At 35.1% G+C, this 26,430-nt stretch overlaps 4 protein-coding genes across 5 annotated transcripts; 1 reads left to right on the top strand and 3 right to left on the bottom strand.

Annotated features, from left to right (window-relative positions):
• Positions 1-2,340: 2,340 nt before the first annotated feature.
• LOC140813456 (uncharacterized) lies at positions 2,341-10,885 on the top strand. The gene is made up of 14 exons (XM_073171924.1): positions 2,341-2,715; positions 3,737-3,898; positions 4,133-4,198; positions 4,402-4,545; positions 4,709-4,822; positions 5,032-5,133; positions 5,213-5,398; positions 6,383-6,472; positions 6,539-6,673; positions 7,411-7,533; positions 7,882-7,967; positions 8,036-8,648; positions 8,792-8,869; positions 9,429-10,885. Exons 1-14 carry the CDS (start codon positions 2,461-2,463, stop codon positions 10,473-10,475), a joined length of 3,201 nt encoding a protein of 1,066 aa, XP_073028025.1. The 5' UTR covers positions 2,341-2,460; the 3' UTR covers positions 10,476-10,885.
• Positions 10,886-12,932: 2,047 nt separating this feature from the next.
• On the bottom strand, positions 12,933-15,534 carry LOC140814170 (NAC domain-containing protein 73-like). 2 transcript variants are annotated; one of them, XM_073173060.1, is made up of 4 exons: positions 15,251-15,534; positions 14,795-15,007; positions 14,503-14,692; positions 12,933-13,618 (listed from the first exon to the last, which is right to left on the bottom strand). In XM_073173060.1, exons 2-4 carry the CDS (start codon positions 14,936-14,938, stop codon positions 13,029-13,031), a joined length of 924 nt encoding a protein of 307 aa, XP_073029161.1. In that variant the 5' UTR covers positions 14,939-15,007; positions 15,251-15,534; the 3' UTR covers positions 12,933-13,028. The 2 variants fall into 2 exon arrangements, with proteins under 2 accessions (XP_073029161.1, XP_073029160.1); XM_073173059.1 differs by lacking the exon at positions 15,251-15,534 and having other exon boundaries at positions 14,795-15,191.
• A 3,191-nt stretch (positions 15,535-18,725) lies between these two features.
• On the bottom strand, positions 18,726-20,145 carry LOC140814518 (serine/threonine-protein kinase-like protein CR4). Its single transcript, XM_073173536.1, has 2 exons — positions 19,559-20,145; positions 18,726-19,466 (listed from the first exon to the last, which is right to left on the bottom strand). The coding sequence occupies exons 1-2, from the start codon at positions 19,944-19,946 to the stop codon at positions 18,856-18,858; spliced, it is 999 nt and encodes a 332-aa protein (XP_073029637.1). The 5' UTR covers positions 19,947-20,145; the 3' UTR covers positions 18,726-18,855.
• A 1,944-nt stretch (positions 20,146-22,089) lies between these two features.
• LOC140813609 (uncharacterized) lies at positions 22,090-25,670 on the bottom strand. The gene is made up of 2 exons (XM_073172200.1): positions 22,936-25,670; positions 22,090-22,855 (listed from the first exon to the last, which is right to left on the bottom strand). The coding sequence occupies exons 1-2, from the start codon at positions 25,547-25,549 to the stop codon at positions 22,464-22,466; spliced, it is 3,006 nt and encodes a 1,001-aa protein (XP_073028301.1). The 5' UTR covers positions 25,550-25,670; the 3' UTR covers positions 22,090-22,463.
• Between the last annotated feature and the right edge of the window lie 760 nt (positions 25,671-26,430).

Below are 26,430 nucleotides of genomic sequence, written 5' to 3'. Positions count from 1 at the left end.
CATGTAAAATGTTGCATTATGATCCCACAATCATTAAATCACGTTTTTATGTGGAGTTCAAAAAGTTAAATCATGCTTTAACTCATAAACATAAATAACACATTGAGAAATTATATTTGTTCCGGTTTCATTATAGTGATATTGTATTTACTTCTTTTAAAAGTTTCAAAATTGATAAAGTAATGAATGTTTGACTAATCACCAGGAGCTCGATTCCTCCAACCAATATTTTCTCAAACAAGTTTGTTGCACATAGTTTACCCAATATAGTTTAACTACTCGTATGGTTTGTAAGTTATTTGTATTAATACAAGGGTTTATTTAGTACATACCAATCTCATCAGTTTGCTCACTTGCCTTACGAATTTTTTTCATTCTTACGGGTTCAAATTTCTGGCAGTTGTGAACAAGCAATCCAATACTATATCTGGATATGGGAGCTTACAGAAATTAAGCACCTCATTAGTTGAAGCCCAAAAAAAAACATTCACATTTAATAATTAAAGTATTTCTACGTGTTCACCACAAAAACAGAAGCAAGATATGTATGATTTTGAAACTAAAATAGTTTCCAGGAGAACTTAAAGTATTTACCTGTTTTGTCATACTTTAAGTACAAGAAATTCGCTGATTAAAGATCGAAAAATTGGTCACTAATCGGTCTCTATTGCAAAATAAATACCAATTAACGTTGACAGAAACTTGTGTTGCTAATTCTGTTATTAATAATCGGTCTCTATTGTGAAATATATATGTTTTTTTAATATTGAAATATATATGTTTTAAAATAGAGTAAATGGTTTAAAACCGATATTAATAACTTTGGTACTTATTCATTCTCTAATTCCGTTACGAAATTGCATTTTTCTTGTAGTGTGCTTGTGGTCATTTCCCAACTTGAAATACACTAAGCAGGATTCCGAACAAATTAAGACTCAAATAATACAAATACACCATCTAATTAATTAACAATCGAAAATTCAGGAAAAATAAAGTTCACAAACAGAGATCTTGTTCGCCGTGTTTAAAATTAAATTGGATAATGATTAACAAGAACCGATCATAAGAACAGATGTTGTAAAATCCCCACCTTCAAACAAATTCCCATTTCGTATATTACATTATCTGTACTGATGATGGTCAGATAAATTGGGTGAGTTAGATGGACGATTTAATGAACTTGTAGTTGTTCTTGGATACATGATAGACCGGAGAGATGATACTCGAGAAGAAAGATCTACACACGATAGTGTTGGACTTCTATATTGGACTTGGTCATTTTGAATGAGAAATTGGACAAGTTTATTGATGATAAGTGGGAAATGTTCCTCACTCGAAAATGAAGATAGCATTGATGATGCTATATTGATTTACACTTTATGAAGATGTAAGAAAGATTGGTCAAAAGGCTCTCTCTCCCGCACGGTCCTATTGCGGTGGAAAAATGCTTGACTTGTGTGTAAACGTACGAGACGACCTGAGTTCGTCGAATGTCGGACCAATCAAAGCAAAATTTCTCACCAAGATTCACCTGACTTTTGCTATTTTTTTCGAAAATTCAATTATGAATGACCTTCTATCTGTCAGACTCTCCATATGGCATGTCTGACTGAACCGGAGTGCCTATATATAGAGGCAGCCTCAAGTCCTTCCAACACACACGCCTGCATTCTCAACTTTCGAACAATTTGGTTTATTTTAAGTATTGCACTATTGTTTTGTTTACCATACTGGTTTGTTGGTTTTCGTTTCTTTCGTATATTTTGCGTAACAGATAGATCGGACAAATGATACACTGAAACAACAAATATACAACATAAATGGAAAGAACGAGACATGTTGTTTGACCGCTCACGAGACGATTCAAAAACATGAGGCGTGGTTGCCAAAATATTGCTCGGATGAGCTTTGAACAAAGGTATCTTTTATGGGAAGAAGGAATAATTAATTAGCTACAAACTGACCAACCATGACAATAAAGTCGTTCATTTTCCTTCCAAGTCGAGTTAGCAGAAAAACCTTAAAATCGTCCTCACATTATATTCGATTATCACATCACGAAAAAACCTCAAAAATTATCTAGAATGGGCCATGGACCGTACCTTTCTCCGAGCCCACTTTTCGATGTAGCTATCAATTATGAATCCGATCCATATAATTCCCAGAGGTCGCTTTGATATTGCAATATCTGATGCCTACGTTAGTACCAGCCACTTAGATGGCTTCGTTTAAGATCGGTATTAATATGACTATAATGCCCTTGTTAGATTCAATTCTTGGTACATAAAATGGTAATTTCACCCCGTCATCGCGTGGAATAAACCCCTGCGCAGCGCTCCTCTCTCTCACAGAATTTTTTATTTTCGTTTTGTTTTCTTTCCCCCCCTTCCACTCTCCCTCTTTCCACATTTTCCCAATTCCTGTAGTTCTAAACATTTATACACTAGCCGGGCTTGGATCATGAAGAGGCTTTTCACGAGAGGCTCGGCCGGAGAATCTCCCCAGACGCCGTCTCCGATAACTCAACTACCGACGCCGCCCACCAATTATGCCCCCGGACCTGCGAGGCCGATCCGTCTTGTTTACTCCGACGAGAAGGGGAAGTTTCATATGGATCCGGAGGCTCTTGCTGTTCTTCAATTGGTGAAGGAGCCCGTGGGTGTGGTTTCTGTATGCGGTCGTGCTCGACAGGGCAAGAGTTTTATACTTAATCAGGTAAATGTGGGACATATGCTTGGAAACGTTTTGTTCTCGAGTTTTTTTTCTTACTCGGGGTTTGTGTTATGCTTTGTTGAAATGTAAAATTGGCTTAGGGATTAAGAGTTTTGGATTTACCTGTTGCACAAAGTGCTGTTACATTCGTTGTGTTTGCTCGCGAATTAGGGTTTTGTTTCGTTTTTTCCCTTTCTTTTTAATTTCTGCCAGAAAGTAGGATTTCATATATATGATGCTTGTGGGTTATGAGTTCAAATTTTTTATTTTTGCTGCTTTCTCAACTACAAGATAGTGGATTACGGAGTTGATAAGTGAAATTAAATTGGGTTCAAAAAATACCAAGAACCCAGGACTTGATTTTCCTTTAACTCTTCATGGTATAAGATAGACTGAGCTGCAAATACATGATTCTCTATTATTATTGTTTTAAAAAAGATTCTGCAGTAGACCTTGGTTCTTGTTATGCTGACAATTTTCATTATTATTGGTCGTGTCAAAAAATGTTATTTTTGAGCTCTCTTAGGATTTTAGTCACCTCGCTTGTATCAAACCATGGATTACTTGGCATTGTCAGAGCACAGTTTTAACATTACAGAATGACATTTTTGTCTCATCATTATTTGGGTCAAAGGATGCATAAGAACTTTTAAAGTCAAGTTCAAATTTTTGTTAAAAAATCAAATTCCGGCACCACTAAATTCTTTTGTCACTCCAATTTATTGTTTTTAGATCATAAAAGTGAAGAGTGACTCGGGCCGATATATGGAACTTATAGTAAATCAACTATGTAACTAGCTGTACTGTCTTTTGGATTTTGCCAAGAATAAATCCATGAGTATCTACATGTTATGACTTATGTGTTTTCATTATAATGTGTGTGTAAAGTAAAAGAAAAGTACAAAATTGTTTGGAATTTAAAACTGGCTCTATTTTAAAAGCCACGTTATTTATTTGGACTAAATTAGTACTGTTTGGCAAATGACATTGTTTATTTACCTGCGGTTTGAATTTATTGTTTTAGCTTCTTGGGAGGAGCAGTGGATTTCAAGTAGCATCAACACATCGCCCTTGTACTAAAGGTCTTTGGTTGTGGAGCACCCCACTAAGGAGAACTGCACTTGATGGAACAGAATACAATCTTTTACTCTTGGACACAGAAGGAATCGATGCATATGACCAAACGGTTAGATTTACTTTTTGTAGCCATATGTTCTTCTCACAAATAAATTCTCTTCTCTAACTATTGTTTCCTTTCTTTATTTTTGTGGTTTGTAACTGCTTGCAGCATGTCATGTCAGCAATCCTAATTGTTCAAGATATTCAAACTGCATGTTGTCTCTGATATTACTTTTTTTTAACTCTTAACATGGTTTTAAGGACTTGTTGAATTTGTTGATGAAGTTTTCTTTCTTGACAGGGAACATATAGTACACAGATTTTTTCGTTGGCTGTCCTGTTATCAAGCATGTTCATTTACAACCAGGTGGGAAAGTGTTGTCACACTATATGTCAATGTCTAGAATTATACTACGGATTTTATGTTTATTTTGTTGGTTTTGTCCTTCTTGTAATGTTAGACAGGTTTTCTTTAAGTTAGTGATGTTAGTTTTTTAGTTATTTACTATTGTTCAGTCCATTATTGTTTCATACGACAGAAATTGCTGACTCTGTGATATTTTGATTTAGATGGGTGGTATTGATGAAACTGCTCTTGATAGCCTCTCACTTGTGACTGAAATGACCAAGCATATCCGTGTCAGAGCTTCCGGGGGAAGGACTACAACCTCGGAGTTAGGGCAATTCTCTCCGACATTTGTCTGGCTTCTGAGGGTAATTATAGATATAGATCCCAGTATCTGTTGTTATATTCTTGACAGTTTACATTCTTGTGATTGCCATGAGTGGAAGACAAAAAAAAACTGGCTTACATTTACTGCTTGTCTTTTTCTCTTATTTAAAGAGCGTAATTTTATGTCGGAATTTTTACTTGCAGGATTTTTATTTAGACTTGGTGGAGGACAATCGTAAAATCACCCCACGTGACTATCTGGAGCTTGCTCTAAGACCAGTTCAGGGTGGTGGAAGGGATGTAACTGCCAAGAATGAGGTAACATTTTCTTTCCTTGGTTATTAACGGATAACACTTAATCGTGGTTTATGTGATAGTAACACTCAGTATTCTCCCTGTGATTGGTATACTACCGGTAATATTGTTTCGTGATTGAAACAAAACTATTATCGAATATTTATTCCTACGATTTCTGTTTGACCTTGAATGAACATTGAAATGCCTTTTTTCCTGAAACTAATTACTAGATACGAGAATCAATTCGAGCACTTTTTCCGGATAGGGAATGCTTCACACTTGTACGACCTTTAAGCAATGAGAATGATCTTCAGAGGCTTGACCAAATCGCGGTAAGTAGCTGATTGCTAGTGTTTTGCTACTTTGTTGCGTACTTCTTCCCATTTATGCTCATATTTTCCTCGTATCCAGTTGGACAAATTGAGACCAGAATTTAGGTCCGGCTTAGATGCTTTTACGAGGTTTGTTTTTGAAAGGACAAGACCCAAGCAACTTGGACCAATGGTGATGACAGGACCCATTCTTGCTCGTATTCTTCAATCATTCCTAGATGCTCTTAATAATGGTGCTGTGCCTACTATAACTTCTTCTTGGCAGGTCAGTTTGATTTTTGTATGCTGGTTTCTATATTGAAGGTGAAGGAACAGATAAGCTTGTTTATGAACACAATTGTTCTTGTGTACATTATCAAAGTGTTTGAAAGAACTAATTCAGAACTTCAAGTTAATTTGTTTACTTCTTGTGAGAAAAACTGTTTGAGTATTCTTTCATTATTAATTGAACGCATCTCGAGTGAGAAATTTCTACTTTCAATGTTCGTCCTTATTCCTTGTTCCATTTTTGTTTTACTTTTAAGTTTGTTATTCTTCTTGACATGTCCCTGTTTAGGGATGTAAACGAACAAAAAATATCAAACTCGAGCTCGGCTCATTTAGGATATATATAGGCTCAAGCTCGATTTGAGCTTTTATTATAGGCTCGAGCTCGGCTCGTTTGAAAATTACTAAGCTCGCGAATAGCTCGAGCTCAGTTTGTTAATAGCTCGTTTATCATGTTTAACTATACTGACTCGACCTTGGCTCGTTAAGCGAATTCTTTTTCGGGTTCGTTAAACAAACTCGTTTTTTAGCTCATTAAACAAGTTCGATTTGGAGGTCATTGAGCATTTTTAGCCAAAATACCAAATACGATATGAGTAATTAAGAGTTATGTTTTTCATTTATAACATTTCAATCTCTTACATTTCACTAAAATAGTTATGTGAGACTAAAACTCATGGTCCAACAAGCTAGCCCAAAAAACCTCTTGAGCCAAACACTTGAAGCTCGAGCTCGGCTCGATAAGCGTAACGAACGATTTCGAACGAGCTTTTTACCGACTTGAGCTTCAAGTAGCTCGCGAGCGGCTTGGTTCGTTTACATCCTTATCCATGTTGGCTTAGTCTTGTGACCTTTCTCTCAAGGATTGGTAAAAGATTTTTTTTGCTTACGCCGCATAGCATTTATGTAAAAGTCATACATGCATCTGTCCCAGTTAGAGTCTGTTGGTTCTGTTTTGAATATTTGATGATTTTTATGTCAGAGTGTTGAGGAAGCTGAATGTCAGAGAGCTTACGAACTGGCGACTGAGATCTATATGTCTGCTTTTGACCGTGCCAAGCCTCCGGAAGAAGTAAGTTTTGCTTTTGAATGAAGGTCGAACATCTGCGTGTTTGCTTTTTAATATTGGGTTTTGTAGGTTGCACTAAGGGAAGCACATGAAGATGCAGTTCAGAAGTCTGTGTCTGCATTCAATTCTACTGCTGTTGGGGCTGGTTTAATACGACAAAAGTATGAAAACCGTCTTCAGAGTTTTTTGAAAAAGGCATTTGAGGTAATTATCTTTATCTTATTCATTTGAATTGACTATTGCTAAGGGTTCAAACTATCCTTACCAAATCCTATAATTGCCTTTGATCTTGAGCCTGTGAAGCTTGGCCAACCCAAATCTGGATTTTGTCGGAGCTCTATAACTTTGTATTTATACATAAATTCACTTGTTATGGACCATGACTCTAGTTTAGTGCTCGAGCTCTCTGGTAGGCTGGTAGCTTGAATTTTGAATGTTTTGATTACTGCTACAAACGAAGTTACATAAACCAAATCAAAAGAATCAGTTCATAAATCAGACCCAAAAAACCTGATTTTGAACATTATGGGAACTGACATTGTAGTGTGTATTTACAACAAGAAACTGATCAAGAGAATCTCAGTCTGTGACTCATTTTAGGGGAAAAACCTGAAAAGTGAATAGAGAACACTCCCCTATGTTGAAAATAATTTATTGTGAATGGATTTGTAAATTGTAATGATACAATAGCCAGAAAATAAATCTCTACTTTGGCGTAAAAAAATTGCTGAAGGCTTGCTCTTTTTAACTTTAGGTCTGGTTTGAATGTTATTTGACTTTGATCGATGAAAATACTGGTACATATCATTTTCATCAGGAATCGTGCAATTCAGGATTTCAGAATTTTGTTTTTTAGGTAGACAATCATGTTTACAGTTAGGTGATACTTCTTTTTATGTTTGCTTGCACATTTATAGATCTTGATCTGCTTCTTGTTGCAGGATATAAAAAAGGATGCTTTTAGGGAGGCATATCTTCAATGCACAAACGCCGTAGAGAATATGGAGAAGGAGCTGAGAATAGCTTGTCATTCTCCTGGTGCAAAAGTGGATACAGTTATTAAGGTATTATTGCTTCTAAAAACTATCTTCTCCTTTTACATAATTGGCTCCATGAGTGTATGTTGAGCCCTCTGTATCTTCAGGAGGAGGAATCACATTTTATTAGGGGAGCATTTGGATTAAAAGAGAATTTCAAATCTGATGTTTAAATCTGTCGCACTTGTTTGGATACGGTTGGATTGCATGAATTTGAAATTTGTCATCCATTTTTTAGCCTGTTTCATTAACAAATGCAATGGATTTTAAATTCTCATAAAATGGAGTTGTATTTATTTCATACCAAAATTCTTTTCTCGATCTAATTAACTTCACCCAAACACATCCTAAATGGTTTACAAAATTCTCTTGCAGGTTCTTGATGGGCTTTTATCCAAGTATGAAGATACATGTCATGGACCAGAGAAGTGGCGAAAAGCTGTCTTGTTTCTACGGCAGAGGTTTGTTCAGTTTTTATGTTTACTTTGGTTATGCACCAAAACTATGTCTGATCGCTTTGGACGTCCAGTTTGGAAGGTCCCATTATGGATTTGATCAGGAAGCAACTAGACCAGATTGGAACCGAGAAGAGTTCTCTTGCTCTGAAATGTCGGTCAGTTGAAGACAAGATGGGTTTGATTAACAAGCAACTGGAAGCCAGTGAGAAGTACAAGTCTGAATACTTGAAACGTTATGAAGATGCTATCAATGACAAGAAAAAGCTCACGGAAGATTATATGAGCCGTATAACCAATTTGCAGAAGAAATGTAGTTCTCTGGAAGAGAAATCTTCCAACTTATCAAAAACTCTTGAGACTGAAAGGCGGGAGTTACAGGATTGGAAAAGGAAATATGACCTGGTTTTATCAAAGCAGAAAGCTGGGGAAGAGCAGGCAAGTGCAGAATTGGCTATGCTCAGATCCAAAAGTTCTGCCGCTGAAGCAAGACTAGCAGCAGCTCAAGAGAAAGCTGAATCAGCCATGGAAGAAGCAGAGGAATGGAAGCGTAAATATGATGTTGCAGTCCGAGAAGTGAAAACTGCTCTTGAGAAGGCAGCTTCCATTCAAGAGCGCACTAATCATCAAACACAAGCAAAAGAAGCTGCTCTAAGGGCAGAATTCTCTCGTTCTCTGGCAGAAAAGGTGGAAATTTCTAGCTCTCTCTCTCGCACACTAATATACATGCACAAAACTCACTCATTGGGGGTTTCAACTATTATCATATTTATGTTTTTAACTTCTTTGAGTATATGAAAATTATCTTACTTTATTTTATCTGCTGGCAGGATATTGAAATAAAGGAAAAGCAATCCAAGTTTGAGCAAGCAGAACAGCATTTAACTACTCTTAGTTTGGAATTAAAGGTATGAGTGACACAAAAGTAAATAGATTTTAGAGATGTCTACTGCTTTTTGTGATTTGTTTAACTGTCTAATGCTGTATTTCATTGTGAAAAGGCCCTTGTGTTCTACACCGTCTTATTCTTCACATCATTATTTCCTTCAGCAGTAATTCCTAATGATCAAAATCGATAAATTTTCAAACAGTTCGCTTTCTGTTGGTGACTGTACTGAAATTTCAAACAACTACATGGATTGACTGAATTTTTCGTAAGTAGGACTAATTACTGACCGAACTGAATTTTTGCCATCACTGAACAAACTGAATCAAGCTTACAGAAAATCAAACTAACTTGAGCGAAATATGCGTAAAGCTGAATTTCTCTCTTCTGTTTGATTAATCTGTTGGGCTGTTCAGTTTTGGAAAATATTAACTGAAATCAAACTATTGAATTGTGGGGTCTATCTATTTCTTGCAGAAACTTATTTTTAGTGATGTCAATAGTATTGCAAATATTTGTTGTGTGTATCTGTAGCTTTGATATACGACGTTTTTCTTTGTTTTTTCTTATGCTGTTGGCAGGCTGCTGAGTCAAAGATTAAGAACTATGATTTAGAAACATCAACGTTGAAGGTCAAGATGAAGGAGTTAATTGAGAAGGTTGAACATGCAAATACTGTTGCGCAATCAGCTGAAAGCAAAGCCAAGATTCTGGAACAGGAAAAGATATACCTTGAGCAGAAGTACCAAACACAGTTCAACAGATTTGAGGAACTCCATGAAAGGTGTAAAGCAGCTGAGATACAGGCTAAAAGAGCAACTGAATTGGCTGATGAAGCCAGGGCGGAAGCAATCTCTGCTCAGAAGGACAAGAGTGATTTCCAGCGAGTTGCAATGGAAAGATTAGCACAAATTGAGAGAGCTGAGAGGTACGCTGAAAGTTTGGAGAGGCAGAAGACTGACTTGGCTAATGAAGTGGAGAGGTATAAAGCAGCTGGAAGGGACGCTTTATTTAAGGTGGAGATGCTGGAGGAAAGAGTTAGAGAAAGGGAAAAGGAAATTGAGACACACTTGCAGTCGAGCAACAACCAGAGGAAGAATACCGTGCAAGTACTTGAGAGCTTGTTGGAGTCTGAGCGTGTTGCCCATGCGGAAGCAAATAACAGGGCCGAGGCCCTGTCTGTTCAGCTACAAGTTACTCAGGGAAAACTTGACGCACTTTCTCAAGAATTCAACACTCTTCGATTTAGTGAAAAAGCAACTTTGGACAGCAAACCAAGAACTGCTTCTCACGTGAAGCGTGGTAGGACAGATGAATATGAAGTGGGCATCGACTCAGTACATGATACAGGCACAAATGACCGAGCAGCCCAAGTAAATAAGAGGGCTAAGAGTAACACGAGCCCATTAAAATTCACCTCTCCAGAAGATGGTGGTTCTGTATTTAAGGGTGATGAGGATGCCGGTAGTCAACAAACCAGCTCCGAAGACTATACCAAGTTTACTGTACAGAAACTGAAGCAAGAGCTTACAAAACATAATTTTGGTGCCGAGCTGCTTCAATTGAGGAATCCCAACAAAAAAGATATTCTAGCACTCTATGAAAAATGTATTCTTCAGAGGTCATAATTTAAGCAATTGGTTTTTGTCTAGTGTCTGTAACTTAAATTCATCTTTATAGCATGCATTATGTTCTTGATCAGGATGGCTAAATCCTCAGCAGTTTTAGTGCAGATATTGGTGTGTTGTCTAGTACTTTGAAGAAGTTACATATAGGCTAGGATGAGTCGATTAACTCTGGGGCGTGATGTAATCCTTCATTTTCTTCTTTTTTGGGGCCGTATTTCTTCTGGTTCGAAAATGGTTTCTCTGCGCTTGTTGCTAGAGCATTGAGGTGTTACCAGGGTGGAAATCGTTATTTTTTTATGGGAAGTTATATTTTCTCGAGGTTGGTAGTTGTCAAATAGGGAGGATGAGGTTGTTTCAACGGTGTGATTGTATGTTACTTGAAGGTTTAGTATTAATTTCTTTAGTCTGTTTTTTTTTTTATTGTTGCAGGCTGATTCAATGGCCATACTAAACACTATCTGGACTATAACCATTTCGAAAATGTTTTACTCGCAAAAGTGTTGCAATTGGGTATTTGTGCATCACGGAGATACTTAGGAAAGTAATCAACTCTCGGGGGAAAAAAATTCATACGGTCATAATCCGTTGATATGTCTTTCCGATGTTGAATGTTTGAAGACGTTTTGAAATATAGGTCGGTCTCATTGGAAGCTTGGTATATCATATCGCAGATTAAATTAAGAATTGTGTAGAACAATTTTTAAAATATAATAAATTATTTCCATAAATTTCAAATTTTTAATGAGTCGATGAAAAAAAATTATAACCAAATTCACAATTATTTTTTTTAAAAAAAATATCAAATTTGCTATTTTTGTTATTTTATTAATCTAACATGGAAAGGTAAAATATTCTTTAAACTAAAATTTATTTTAATAAATTAAGATGACAAGTACCTTTTGTAGATCTCTATAAATATTCAGAAAATGTTGACCTTCATGACAATTAAAATAACAAAATTTCTTGATCAACAAGTATTCTCTCTTCATTTTTTTCAGGTAATTTAGAGTTTAAGAAGAAGAAAATAAAATGTGAGAATATAGATGTATATGATGTAGCTAAAAATTATGATTATCCGAATTACTCTGCAGATTTGTACACGAATTCGAGTAATCATAGAAGGATATTCTTTCTAGCTCGTAAACGAGTCCAAGTAGTTGGTGCCTAGTGGAGAGAAATCTTTGTGAGTTATATCACCTGCATCACAAACAAACGTCAGAAGCGTTGTGGTTTTCCCGACGTAGACACTCTAACGTTCAAGTCAGAAAACAATTAAAGATGTTAATTGAGAGCTAAAAAGTTTAAGCATAAAATGATCTCCTTTGAATAATGAGAATCATATCCTATTTATAGATTTTTTGGAGTGTATAGCGGGTTTGAGCCTTTATAATTAATTTGGGCCTCGATAATGAATTGAATAATTAAATTGGGTCATGTCTCAATGATGAATTGAATAATTAAATTTGGTCATTACCCATCAGTATACAAATATTTTTTTTAAAAAAAAAAACCCATGGCTTATACAAATATTTTTTAAAAAAATAACCCGTGGCTTTTATTTTCTCTCTGTGTAAAGACTTCAAATATTCACTCTTTGTTATAATTTACTCCCATAATAATGGATCAAACATTTTAATTCCTAACCTTTGAGAGTAAAAAAATTTGATTATATCAGGAACCAAGATTGATACTACATTATATTACACGCAGCTTGCACATCTAGCTCATTCAAAATATATATGATTAAAATGTAAAAACCAATTCTGCACGGCCAATTCTATCCTACACCAGGTGAGGTACTCTCCTTTACTTTTTTTTTTTACTCGTGTCTTTTTTTTATTATTATTATTACATTTCACACTACTTTAACCTAAATCAACCAAACTAATCATTAAACTAATTTCGTTTAATGTATATAACATGTGTTATATCATTATATTATTATTATTATTCTGAAAATATAAAACTTAATATTTTATATTTAAAAATTACGTGAAATTTTTTTTTGATAGTAAAACTTTTAGGTTTGAGGTTTGAGATTTTCATTTCTATTATTCTTATTTTTGTGGTAGAATCATATGAAATGTAAAAAATCAATATTTTAAAATTTAATTATTATAAGAAATTTTATGTTCTACACATTTATATACGCTAATAAAATTATTGTAGCTATTTTAAAATGCTATACATGTATTAATGTATATATTATTTTGTGACAGGGAGTAAATCTCCCGGAGTAGGATAGAATTGTCCATTCTGCACAAAACTTAATTATTTAAATATCAAAAGAAAGTTTACAGTATTTTCTTACAATAACATCATATTTCAAGATGTCTAAACTATACATTAAATTCTACGACACATGATCTTTGATAGATAATAATAATAATTTAATCATAAGTATGACTAATTTCTCTCCAATATTAACTTATAATTGCTCCAAACAACAAGCGTATCTTCTGCCAGCACCAAAAGTTTCCTCATCCATCATTGTTAACTTATTAACAACAAATGTTATTTATTTTTTCCATGAATTTTTATTCATCAACTTCCTCATTTACCTTTGCTTGCACTTGAAGGCATATGAAATAAAGTTGATCCATCGCCATGAACAACCAGACTAGGAATACTCTGAGGTGGGCTGTCTCTATTAGGATGATTTTGGCTTCCAATGCTGTATGGAATAAAGGGTGGAGGATTATAGTACTCGAAAAAACCGCCATTTTTCGCAAAAGTGTTGTCTTTATTCTGGCTTGAAGTTCTCGATTTATTAGTATTCATGAGTGCCTCTTTCATGCTGGATGATCCACATTGTCTAGGCTGTGTTTGGTAGAATACTTTCGAGACGACTAATTCTCCATCTTTTTCCTCTTCATTGTCTCCTAAATGATATTGATGCATCACCCAGTTTGTCTTTTCGGGCTTTCTTTGGCGGCCATAGTTGGTGTAGAGGACTAGTATCTTTTTGTAACCTTTGACGTTGCCAGCAGTTGAATTAACAGGCCTGGTCTTGCCTGTTTTATGCCACCTGGTTTCGCCACCATCGGCATCTGTGTGTACTTTCCGCCTTTTTCGTGTTCCTGTTGTGTATGCTTTCGAGGGTCTGTGGAAGAAATGGCGCACTTGGCCTTCTTTGCTTACTCCTGCATATTTCAGTGAGAATTTACAGAAGACAAATTAGATGCTGTGTAAATATAGGTCAAGAACTTCAGCATTTTTAGGGTATGTGAGATATATAAAATGAAAAATAATGGGTGACGAGACATGATACTGGTTGAAATTTAGTTAAGTGAATTATTATCGTTTTATCTTGAACTATACATGAAATTTTAAAAATGATCAAATAAAATATTTCATTATCTCTAATATTTGTTAATCCACAGCTGTATATGCATGCACAATAAAATCATGTGTAATAAATACAGAATCAACCGGATTAATACTTTTCCACTATCTAAATATGCAAATGGAAAATCTTGATCGTTATATTAATATCAATCAATTTTTTTTTAACAAACCATTAATTAATATATAATACTTGAAAGTCTAAACCTAAAACTCACTTACTCTTCCTCTTGCATGTTGAACTATTATTGATTACAAATCAGTTGTTTTGACATACTAAATATTTGTTAATAAAAAACATTGAATAATTTAATATTAAAAAATAAAATTGCAATTCGTAAATATTAAGTTTTAATCCAAATGAAAGATGGAAAAGAATTTTAAAATTATAGACATAATGAAAGCTAGCCGCATATGGTCCGACAAGTAATAATCAATAATTTTTTACTCTTCTCAGATTATATATCTAAATGATGATGAAAATATAATAAGTTTATTAAGATTTGAAAGTTTAAACACACGGACTTTCCAATTTTTAAAATCAAATTAGGGTTTTCAAGATACACATGGAACAGATTTGATCACATAATATATATAACTTATCGTTCTTAACGCGTATACGTATGTTCTTATATATGTCGACAAGGAAAGTGAAATTGCGGCGGCGAAGAAAATGTACAACCTGGCAACTTCTCAGGATGAGTGTAGCAAATTCCATTTTCACCTTCTATTGTGGGAATGAATTCATCAATTAAAGGATGACGTTTCCGTATATCAGAGAGCACTTTGGCTTCCAAATGTTGAAGAATTTCTTGATCAGATGGATCAAACTTCACCCCCGCTGGCAGTCCCGGCAAATCTTGAAGTCCGGTCTAATTCAATATTTCACGTGAAATAAACGACATAATCTAAGAGAAATTTAATTAATTTGAGAAAATCAAAGAATTCATTTTAATATCTAGCAAGATATGAACCTGATCTTGGAGTTTCATGATGTGACCACATGAAGGGCAAACTAAAGTCTTGGGTTGATCATAATTTGGATAGGAAACACTGTTATCTTTAGAAGAAGAGATGATTTGGAGGGAAGTTTCTTGATCATCATTAGACCATGTCATTTCTTTTATACAGATGATCTTATGCCCATATCCCACTTCGGGGTTTCTTCTGCAGTTTCCTCCCACTCCCTGAAATCGAAACCGAGAACATTCTGAGAACACGAAAACATACATAGATCCAATATTTTAATTTCCTAGAAGAGGGGATTGAATATATATAATGCATAAAAATATATGGTTATGCAGAAAAATTGAAACAGACGCAGCGAATATGTCCCTCCTTTGACTCCGCCGCAAACATATACACAGAGGAAATAAGGTAACATAAAAAATAGGGCACGACAGATCGAGAAATAGATAATTATATCTCACTTTTCCGCTGCGTGTTCGATAATAATTACTTGAACTGAATTCTCCCGTCGTCTTTGGGAACTTTCTTCTCTGGTGTTTTGAAATTGGATCAGGTTTTGGATTCGCAATAAGAACCTTCAAAGAGAGGTGGGATGAGAGATGATTGCTAAATTATATTGTACAAAAGAACGAAGGATCGATTATTTGTATGTATTAAAAAATATTTGGTTGCTTGGACGTCAAGTTTTGCTTTTGTTTTGTAAATTACATGATCCAATATTTTGTTTCTCTCTTTTCTTGACCATTTTCATACATATCGCTGCTATATATTTAATGGTCGCTGACAAGATAGTATGAAAATGTGGACTGTTTCTAAATGTATGGGTAAAAGCATTAATAATAATATTATTTAGAATGTAAAAGCATTAATTAGACCATAAATAAAATAAAAACTAATAAAAAAAAAAGTATCTAAAATAAGATTCCATCATCTCATCTTAATAATGAAATGAAGAAGAAGCTGATAGGGATAGAGTGGATAATGGGCAAGATGTGGTTCTCTAGGACATGGAGGGACGTTTCACCTGATCTTTACCTAAGCAAAGGAGAGTGAAAGGGGGTTCAGCTCGAATGTCCATTTAGAGTCTCCCTAAATTAAAGCTTCTTCTTCAGTACTTCAGTTCAATTCATGATCCAGTACTGTAAATTGACTTAAACAAATAAAAATGGTGTTGCGTTGCAATATATACGTACCAACTACTGTGAAAGAAAATTTTATACCTAACTTGTGTAATTTTCTCTTAGATACTCTTTCTGTAAATTTCTTGGCGTAGACTTCTCCTCGCAAGCAAGGTATAACGTCATTTCAATTCTATTACTAGCTCGCTCGGTTTTCGATCTCATGATACACGCACACTTTAATTTCTAGCTTTCTCACAAATTCATTATCTCCGTGTAGCTAATTAAACTTATCCATATTGTGTACTTATAAGGGATGGACTTTAATTTATCTACCTGAGAACATGAAATTTACTTAATTTTAGTTAATTGTTTTGACTTTTGAGATGCTCTGATGCTAACTGAAAATTAAGCCTAATGGCCTTTTTTGTTACCGATCAGAGGCATACTATTCGGGAGAAAACATATATATATAGGAATTTTTTATGAGATAATTTGGTGTTAACTGTATATGGAAAGTTAAAAAAAGATTTGCATTAATTAATTACATTTTTTGTTTTGTAATTTATATTTTTAAAATTTTTTTGTTTGATAATTATAGGTCAATTTACGAACTTAGTATATTATTTTATTTTTCAAAAAAAAAAATTATTCATTTTTCTCTATAATGTTGGTGTTGCGGTAGAAAATGACGATATGTGGCACATTGTTGACGTGTCGTCGTGTCCGATATCACATTATCACTTAAGTAAGTGAAGACAGTCACATGTATGTATGTATGTATGTATATCAGCCGACATACAAATAAATAAATATGTTTGATAATTAACGGTGTCACTTCCATATATATACCATGCATGATGATGAATAAAATCTTCCCAAAGAAGCTACGCAACAGAAAGCCTAACGACAAAGCTTCATTATGTGGAATTAGGGTTTACATGTATTGGCGTATGGAGTATGCCTCATTTTTCCAGATAATGTCAAAACTTTCATTCCAAGTTTGGAAGTCTTAATTCTCCACAAGATTTGTGGTCTCAAAAATTTCAAATAAGGACATAATCTTCGCCATTCCACAATTTTATATAGTCAATTCAACTTCCAGAAATTTCATGAAGGTGCACAAAATTAAACTATTCGGATCCGAAACTGTTTACGGAAGAGTAGTATTCTCCAAATTTCGTAATACTTTTACATGAATCATATTGTCTATCATAAATTTATATTATATATATTAGTATCCTATGTTCACATATATCATTTATAAATTGAACCTTTTGATTTTCTTTCATTCAATGGTACTATAATGTAATTATTGAATTTGAACTCATTAATTTGATCGTCTCACCTCAGACTAGGTATATAAATGGCATGGGCCTACGAGATTCAAATTCAAAGCTTTGAGTTGGTGTAGGCCTACAAAAACTAACGGGTCCAGCAAGGGGATGGAATCCAATGGGTAAAGGATCCCTCAAAGTCGCTAGACTAACAGAATTTCCCGGCCCAAAATAATCATTCCGCGTTCACACCCTGACTCAGCTAAAAATTTAAAATGATTTAGATAGTGTTTGTCTAAATTTATTTAAAACAACTTATAAGCTCTTATATATTATAAATTGTGAAGTCGTATTTTTAAAATAAGTTGTTAAAGTGTTTATATATATATATATATATATATATATATATATATATATATATATATATATATATATATATATATATATTGATGTCTTTGGAAAAAAATAACTAATATTATTTTTAATATGTAAAAGTAAAATTTTGATTAAAAAATTGTAATTAATAATTTATTTAGTAAAATCTTAGCTTTTTTTTTGTATCATATTAAAGAGATAGAACATAACAATATTTTAATTTCAAAAAAAGGCAAAGTTATAAAGTGAAGATTTTAAAAAACAAGAATAAAGTAAGGATTTAAGAAGGTCAAAAATTTGTGTGAGACGGTCTCACGGGTCGTATTTTGTGAGACAGATATCTTATTTGGATCATCCATGAAAAAGTATTACTTTTTATTGTGAATATCGGTAGGGTTAATATAAAATTAGTATTACATATGATTTTATTTTATTCATAATTTTTTACTAGCCCACCAATGTAGATTTTGCAACCACATTTCTTATACATCCAAACATATTTCTATATAGTTAATAAAGAAAAATGTTGGAACAAATTTTAGACAAATGATCAGGTGGAGTCAAACTAATTAGAGGCAGTGAGAAGAACTACATGACCAAACAACACGGTTATTCGGTGGAAAGATTAGGAGGAATGAACCTTGTCACTGCCATTACGTACCATGTATCCCATCCAAACATATCTATTTATACCACATTTTTATGTCCTATTCAGTGTATCATTAGGTTAGATTTTTTTCATTTCGGAAAATTTTAGAATATAATCTTCATGTGTGTTTTTCTAATGGAGGAATTCCCTTGGAATAGGGGTATTTTTTTAAAAAAAAAACAAGTATTTTGTGAGACATTCTAACGGATTTTTATTCTTGAGACATGTCAATCATGTCCATATTTATAATAAAAGTAATATTTTTTCATGATGACCTAAATAGAATATCTGTATAACAAAATTGACATGTTTCGATACAGTCGTCTCACATGAGTTTTTGTATTATTTAATTTAATGGCCTCTTTTAGTTTCTCACAAGGGTTTTTATGTTTTTTTTAATTGCCCTTCTAGTTTCTTGGTAGAAATTGCATTTTCAATTATACAAATTCCATCGAAAGCTTAAGTACAAAAACCGCAACGAATTCAATTCTTTATGCGTTATTTAAATGCTTTGAATATGAACATATTCTCGCAATGGTACATTAATTAGTCGTGAATAATGGTAATTCATTCAATGAAGTACAAGGTTACAAAACAAAAATACAGATATTTAGACCATGGTTAAACAATAATCAACAAGTTAGCTACTACATCTCCAAATTGCTCAAAATAGTAGCCACTTGAACCATAGAAGGTCTATTTTTCCTACAATTCCCAACACAAGCCAATGCAACCCTAGCCAATCTAATTAATGGCTTGAAATCACTCGGAATCACTAGCCTAGGGTCCAGCAATTCACTGAATTTCATCCCTTTGATCAAAGGTATTGCCCACTCAACAATCAGCCCTCCTTCACTTCTCCTCCCACTCAATAATTCCAACAGAACCACCCCAAATCCAAACGCATCACTTTCCTTTGAAGCACACCTTTTCCCAATCCAGTATTCTTCATCAACGTACCCCACTAGCCCATCCCTCTCGTGCGGTGCCAAAAAATTTAGCCCATAATCGCAAATTCTTGCGCAAAACTTGGCATCGATCAGTATATTAGATGGCTTCACACAACCGTGTATTATTGACGGTGCCGCCACTTCATGTAGGTACTCGATCCCCCGTGCAGTGCCAGCGGCTATCCTCAGCCGCCGTCCCCAGTCGAGAAGTGCCAACCCGTCGGGGTTTTGGTGCAAGTAGAAATCCAGGCTCAGCATTCCGTTAAATTCCGTTACTATTATTCTCTCCCCCGGAGCTTCCGAGAACCCTGTTAAAGATGGAATAAATTACATAATTATTAACATTATTCATTGTATAACGGGTTATAGCCTATAAAACATCGAACTTTCTGCGACACACCTGTTATGGGGACCACGTGCGGGTGATCAGACAACGAAAGCCATTTGATTGTTGAAGAAAAGCCGAAACCAGCGTTGTTTAAAACTAGTCGAGGATGAATTTTTTTGGCCGCCGCAAGTTCTCCGTTAGGCATAACCGCTGCAAACACGGTGCTCAGCCGACCTTTTCCGATGATTCTACGGTGGCTAAAGCCATCAGTAGCAGCGTCGATTTCCATTAACGGATACGAAGATGCAGAAACTTTGGCTGCGGGAAGGGTGCTTTCTTTCCGCTTCATTAATGGATTATTCTTGCAGAGAAGGAAAAGTTTGACAGCAAAACTCATAATGCAAATTGACAGGAGACATAATACTACATAATAGATGATTGTAACGTCACCATAACTCATTTTCCTTGAGATTTTATATGACTTATTTTCTGATTACGAAGGAATGAATCAGGGCGATGAAGGCAAGAATATGAGCCTACCCAGATGGAGTATACCCGAAAGAGCAACACTTAAAACTGAAATGTGAAAGGAAAAGGCTATTAATTAAATTTGTATACATATTCTTCACGTAAGCATGCGTTCTTTGAAGTTCGTTAGGGTAAGAAATGGTGGGGGAAATATACTTGCTAAGGTTATAGGTTAGGAAATGTTAGGTTGTTTGATAAGCCACTCGGTTTGGTTGCCTTCTTAGCTTGTTTCCATTAATATTTTAGAAAACTCGAAAAACATTTTTTTATATAAAAAAAATTGGATATAGAATAGATTGAAAGAAAAATCTTAAATTAAAAATTAAAATTTAGAAGCCAGATTAAAATTCTTTGTTAAATTTTAAACATGTATATTATCACTATTATAATATTCAAATACAAAAATCATCAACGGCAACTTACCTCATTTTATTGACAAATTCATATATTTTTATTATATATATATGTTGGGATTGCGCCACCCTTGACAAAGTTACCATTTAAATATAAATAAATAATGAATCGATAAAACTTATTAACGAATGTACTGATGTACATATGATTAATCTAGCCTTAATCCGTTCACCTTGATCAATAATCAGACAATGTAAGATTCACTGTCTCTAGGTCACGAGGAATATGATAAGATATCGACCGCAATATACTTTAATTAAATAGAAAGCATAAGATAAGGTAAAATCAGTCTTTGGGCTTGAAGACATCATTCCATTCAAATTTTTTTCATATAATGTTGAAAATAATAATATTTATTTTTTTATTTTTTATGTATTGGCAAAGCTTCAGGTTAGGGATCAAAGTAGGTATAACTGACATCGTATAATAAAGGGTTTATATCAACTTTGAATAAGAAAATATAGATGCTAGTAACAAATTTAGTAATTATTAGTTAAAACAACTCCAGTAATCCTCCATCTACCTTCCAATTAAATATTATAATGGGCCTCTTTTTACCTAAATATATATAATTTCATATATATATTAAAATAATCTGGGCTTCTTTCAAACAGATAAGCCCAACTGTCTCGGGCCCAGAGACAGGGTTGAGTGGATGTACCTCATACTAAATATTATCCATTATAATTTTCATCGAATCTGACTGAGAATCCGATACTCGACTCGAATAAAAGAAGGTATTGAAGATATTTTTTATAAATGAGGAAATCGGATTGTATGAAGGCTGAGATCTTAAAGAATCCTACTTATGCATGTATGTATATATATGTGATTTTTCGGATATGGAGTTAATTCTAATATGTCTTTTTTGAATGATATTAATTAGATGAAATGAAAAAAATTATTAGTATAGAGTTGATGATATTTTTGTTAGACAGTGATAATAGGATAAGAATGAAATTGAATACCCGATTGGTATTAATATAAAAAAATAAGGATGTAGATGAATTATATGGAATCCTTCCAAATTCCCATTTTGTAAGATCAATTTGTTATTATGTCATTTAACATCTATCGAGTTTTGATAATTCTCGTATTATTGTGATTAATGTTTAAATTATTATATGATTTCTATCAATTTTGATAATTATCATATTGTTCAGATTATATAATTTATTAATATTGATATTATCCTTCTCCACAACAAATTACAAAACCACTCATATTTGAAGAAACTAACAAAAAAAAAAACTTTAAACAATTTTATTGGCACCCAACCCGTTGATTATGGTGCTTAGTTTATATTAAGCAACAATAAGAATACCAATACATTATTTTTCAAATGTTTCGTGCATATGAGTGGAGCACAAATCTTTTTGGAATGAGACAACAAAATCATTTCTCTATGAAATTTAGGAAGTACCACACGCAGCGACTGACAGATTGATATTCAAATACTACCAAAAAAAAAAACAGAAGAAAAACTATAGAGTGACGTAAAAGGCAAAACGTCTTAAATTAAAACATTGGAAATAAATATGGTCGTTTGAGTTTCTTTCTTAACCATCTTTTAATAGTAGAATCTGGAGGACTCCTGATGTCGATCGCACAATCATAATTATATGCAAGTAGAGTGGATAAAAAATTGAAGTGGGCTCGTAAAATCTGAAGCAGCACAAATTTTATACAGTACATAATGACATCACAAGGTAATTGAATGTAATCTGAGAGTAGAAGCAAACTCAGTGGTTGCAATAAATAACTGAAACGCACAAGGTAGGAGTTTTTTTCTAGCCCGCACAAGTGTCTAGTATTTGCCATTAAAGGCACCAACCAACTCATCTCTCCAACAGCCAACTTAAAAGTACTGCTTAGATGAAAAAATTTCACCTGATAGCTTGAATGATTCCAGAGATAAAAATTCCTCCAAGAGATGATGAAATGTGTTGATTCCTTTGCATTATGCAGTGAGGACCAACTCCTCTTTCAGTTTTATATTTTCACCTTACCAAAAACATTTACATCTAAAACCCCGTCAGGCTACACTTCCATGATCTGAAGCATCTTCATAGTAATATGGTGTAAGTTTGCCATCTTTCACAGCAGTTGCTGGCTGGTTTCCAGCGCTAATTTCACGTAACATTTTCACTGCTCGTCTCATAGATGGACGATTGATTGGAAGTGGGCTGGTGCACAGGAGGCCAATATTAAATACTTTGCATATTTCATCCTTAAAACAAGAATCGAGTTTTGGGTCGATTATCTGATCTATCCCTTTCTGATCTAACGTGAAACACACCCATCTTACCAAATCTTTCTCCCCAAACTCGGGATCAACAGGAAGCTTCCCTGTTACCAACTCGAGAATAACTACACCAAAACTGTATACATCACTCTTCTCGTTCACTCGTAGGGTGTGGGCATATTCTGCAAAATACAGGTGTAATTTCATTAACAAGAAAAAGAATATTGCAACAAATGACATTGAAATATATTAAGTTGCAAACCTGGTGCAATGTATCCACAAGAACCTGCAATCACAGACATTGATTGAACAACTTTTCCATTTGCGTTGACCACTTTCGCGACACCGAAATCTGCAACCCGAGCTCCGTGTTCTGCATCTAACAATATATTGTTCGACTTCACATCTCTATGAACAATTGGAGGTACACAATCGTGATGCAAATAACATAGCCCCTCGGCGGAATCCAGCACTATCTTAAACCTTGTTGGCCAGTCAAGTAAGCCACTTTTTGTGCTATGAAGCAAATCATAAAGACTCCCGTTAGGCATGTACTCGTAAACCAGAAGCTTGCACTCCCTGGTCGTGCAACAACACCACAGCTTGACGATATTTTTGTGCCTAATCTTACCTAATGTTTCAACCTCGGCATCGAAACCATCACTTTTAAGGTTACCCTTTTCGACATCTCCACCATCATTGCGCAGTTTTGAATGTCCCCAAAGTTTTTTCACAGCCACAACCTCCCCGTTGCTCAGAACCACTTTATAAACCTTACCAGATGACCCACTTCCGATCACATTATCTTCATCGAGGGCGTCTAATATCTCATCCTCGCTGAATACCAGTTTATGGAATGACATTATTGTCCATTTGGATCTATCAATTGATCTTTCCGCCTTCTTAATTTTCCTGTACTTCGAGCAGAACCATACCACACCAACTATAAGCACCAATCCAGAAAGGATGAAAATTGATCTCAGTAACCAGACGTAGCCTATGTTTTTGACTCCACTACTTCCATTACACAAACCAGCGATATCTCCACATAATCCAGGATTGCCTAAAAAGCTATCTTTATACATTCGCTTGGCATACAATGGTGGAATGTCTCCAGAGAGACGATTATTCGACAAGTTGAGCCGATTAAGCTTCAAATTCTGCAACCCTACTGGGATTTTTCCATAAAATCGGTTTTCGGATAAATCCAGATAATTTAGAAGAGCTAAGCTACCAATTTCATCTGGAATGGCACCCGAAAAATCATTATTTGCTAAATTCAGCTCATTTAGCTTCTCCCAAGAAAGAATTCCTTTTGGAATTGTACCAGATAATCCATTGTCATGAAGATCAAACTTTACTAATTGACCAAGATTCACGATACTGCTGGGTAAAGAACCCGAAAAGTCATTACGATAGCCCGAAAACTCCATTAAATTTTCTAATAATCCGATCTCCTCTGGAACAGTGCCAGAAAAATTATTCTCCGACAAAACCAACTGAGACAAATTGGATGCGCCAGCAATAGTTTTCGCAATTCCACCGGAAAATGAGTTGTCAGCAAGCTCAAGTAATGACACGCGTGGAAGACTCCAAAATCCTGCAGGAACTTCACCGGAAAACTTGTTGTGCCCCAATCTCACGCGCTGCAAGCTCGTGCAAGAAGTGAGTGTCAACGGAATACTGCCGGAAAAAGAATTCTCTATCATCAACAACTCTTCGAGCAACCCCTTAAAACACAAATTTTCCGGGATCTGACCAGAAAATCCGTTGGTTGAAACATCAATCCACCTTAAAGGCGAGATTTTACCAAGATTCTGAGGTAGTTGTCCCGATAGGTGATTCTGGAAGAGCCTCAATTCGTACAAATTAGGAGAATCAGCAATTCCCACTGGCAATTCACCTCCCAATTGGTTCTGGTACAGGTTAAGTGACTCGAGGGGCAACGAGCACAGCTCCGCGGGAATCACCCCAATCAACTCGTTCATGGAGGCATCGAGCCGCCTCAGTGACGTCATCTTTGCCCACCCTTTGTTCGGAAGCTCGCCAGTTAATGAGTTATTATACAGCTCCAACTGAACTGCGCTCGTCAACTCAGTGAGCGATCCCGGAATGAAACCCGTTAAAGAGTTGAACGCCAGGTCTAAGTCAGTGAGCCTAACGAGTCGGCCAAGTGAATCAGGAATTTTCCCAATTAAATTAGTTTCCGTCAACCACAGCACTTCAAGATTCGTCAGATTTCCAAGCTCTGGCGGAATGCGACCAGGAGAGAAAGGGTTGTAGGAAAGATTCAGCTGCTTTAGCGTCGAAACATTCCCGAGGAAAGACGGAATTGTCCCTTCCATTAAATTCTCCACCAACGATAGCACCTCAAGTTTCTGAAACGTTCCAAAGCTTTCGGGTATACTTCCAGAAAAGTTATTTCCAGTCAAATCCAGATACTTTAAGTTGGTAAGATCTGCAAGCTTGGGCGGGAGCGCTCCGGTCAAGTAATTCTGGGCTAAATCGAGGTGCTCCAATGAATGACAAGTGGCAAGATCATCGGGGAGAGTGGAGTTTATGAAATTGTCGTAAAGAGAAATGGAAGATAAGTTTTTGATGCGGCAGATAATGGAAGGGAAGGGGCCGGAGATGTTGGAGCTCGAGAGGTCGAGGGAGGTGACTGATGATGTGGTGGGATCGCAAACGACGCCATACCAGTTGCAGGGGGTCTCTTCGCGGGGGTTCCAGCTGGAAAGGACGGCATTTGGGTCATCAAACCCGAACTTGGCTCTCTGGAGATAAATCCCTTCTTGGTTTAGGCAGAGGATGAGGGGCGGAGATAGGAGGAGGAGAAGGAATTGCAGATTGCGGTAGAAACGGCGGTGGCGCTGCATTTTCCGGTGGCAGCTGGTGGATGGTCTAGGAAATGCAATGACAGCTTCGGTTTGCAATGGATGTGGGGCGGGAGAAGTTATTGGCAAAAATTTGACTTAACTAAGACACGTTCTTGTCTGAAAGAGACTTGAATATTCTTTTTTATATAGATATACATTTGTTTTTTTCTGGTTCATTTTATAATAATTATGTTCCCATGGTTATCAGTAAAATGAAATGTGTGCGTGAATATTAAATATTATATAATATATATGATAGTGGCGGATTTCTTAAAGAGTACCCACTCCCACCATGCTTAGAAATCGAGTATCCTAACGAAGTTGAGCGTAAAGAAATAAGATGGTTAGTCATACTTCAAATCATTTAGGAACTTTCGTTAATAAGTCCCTTTTGGAATACTCTACATACCAAGAATATAACGTTCTATACCAGCAACTCTGGTTACACTAGACTTTCAAAAATATATTTTACCAATCATTTGTTTTTTTAAATATATGGGTATAATATTTTTTTTTACGACGTGAAAATTCATGATAATTATGGTTCGATTTGTACTTAATAAACCGTCAAACTAACACAAATAACTCAATAAGATAGATTATTTTTATTTTTCATCTCACCTCGTGAAACACGGTTTGCATTGCGAATGATTTACTATGATTCTTTTCCAACGTTTATCTTTTATTTATTTAATCTGGGAATCGGCTTAACTTTTTGACCAGCAAATGTATGGTTCAATAAACGATATTTAAACTCAACTTGTGGCTTACACGTGTATCTTTGATTTTCTATTGTTCGATAGTTTTAATAAATTTAAATTCAGTTTTACTTGCCAATGAATTTTGACCGAAGTTTATTTCTTTTTTCCAGAAATATATTT

The sequence above is a fragment of the Primulina eburnea genome, chromosome 15, assembly GCF_022965805.1.
Source record: "Primulina eburnea isolate SZY01 chromosome 15, ASM2296580v1, whole genome shotgun sequence".
NCBI classification, from domain to species: domain Eukaryota; kingdom Viridiplantae; phylum Streptophyta; class Magnoliopsida; order Lamiales; family Gesneriaceae; genus Primulina; species Primulina eburnea.
This window is presented reverse-complemented; position numbering and strand designations above follow the sequence as displayed.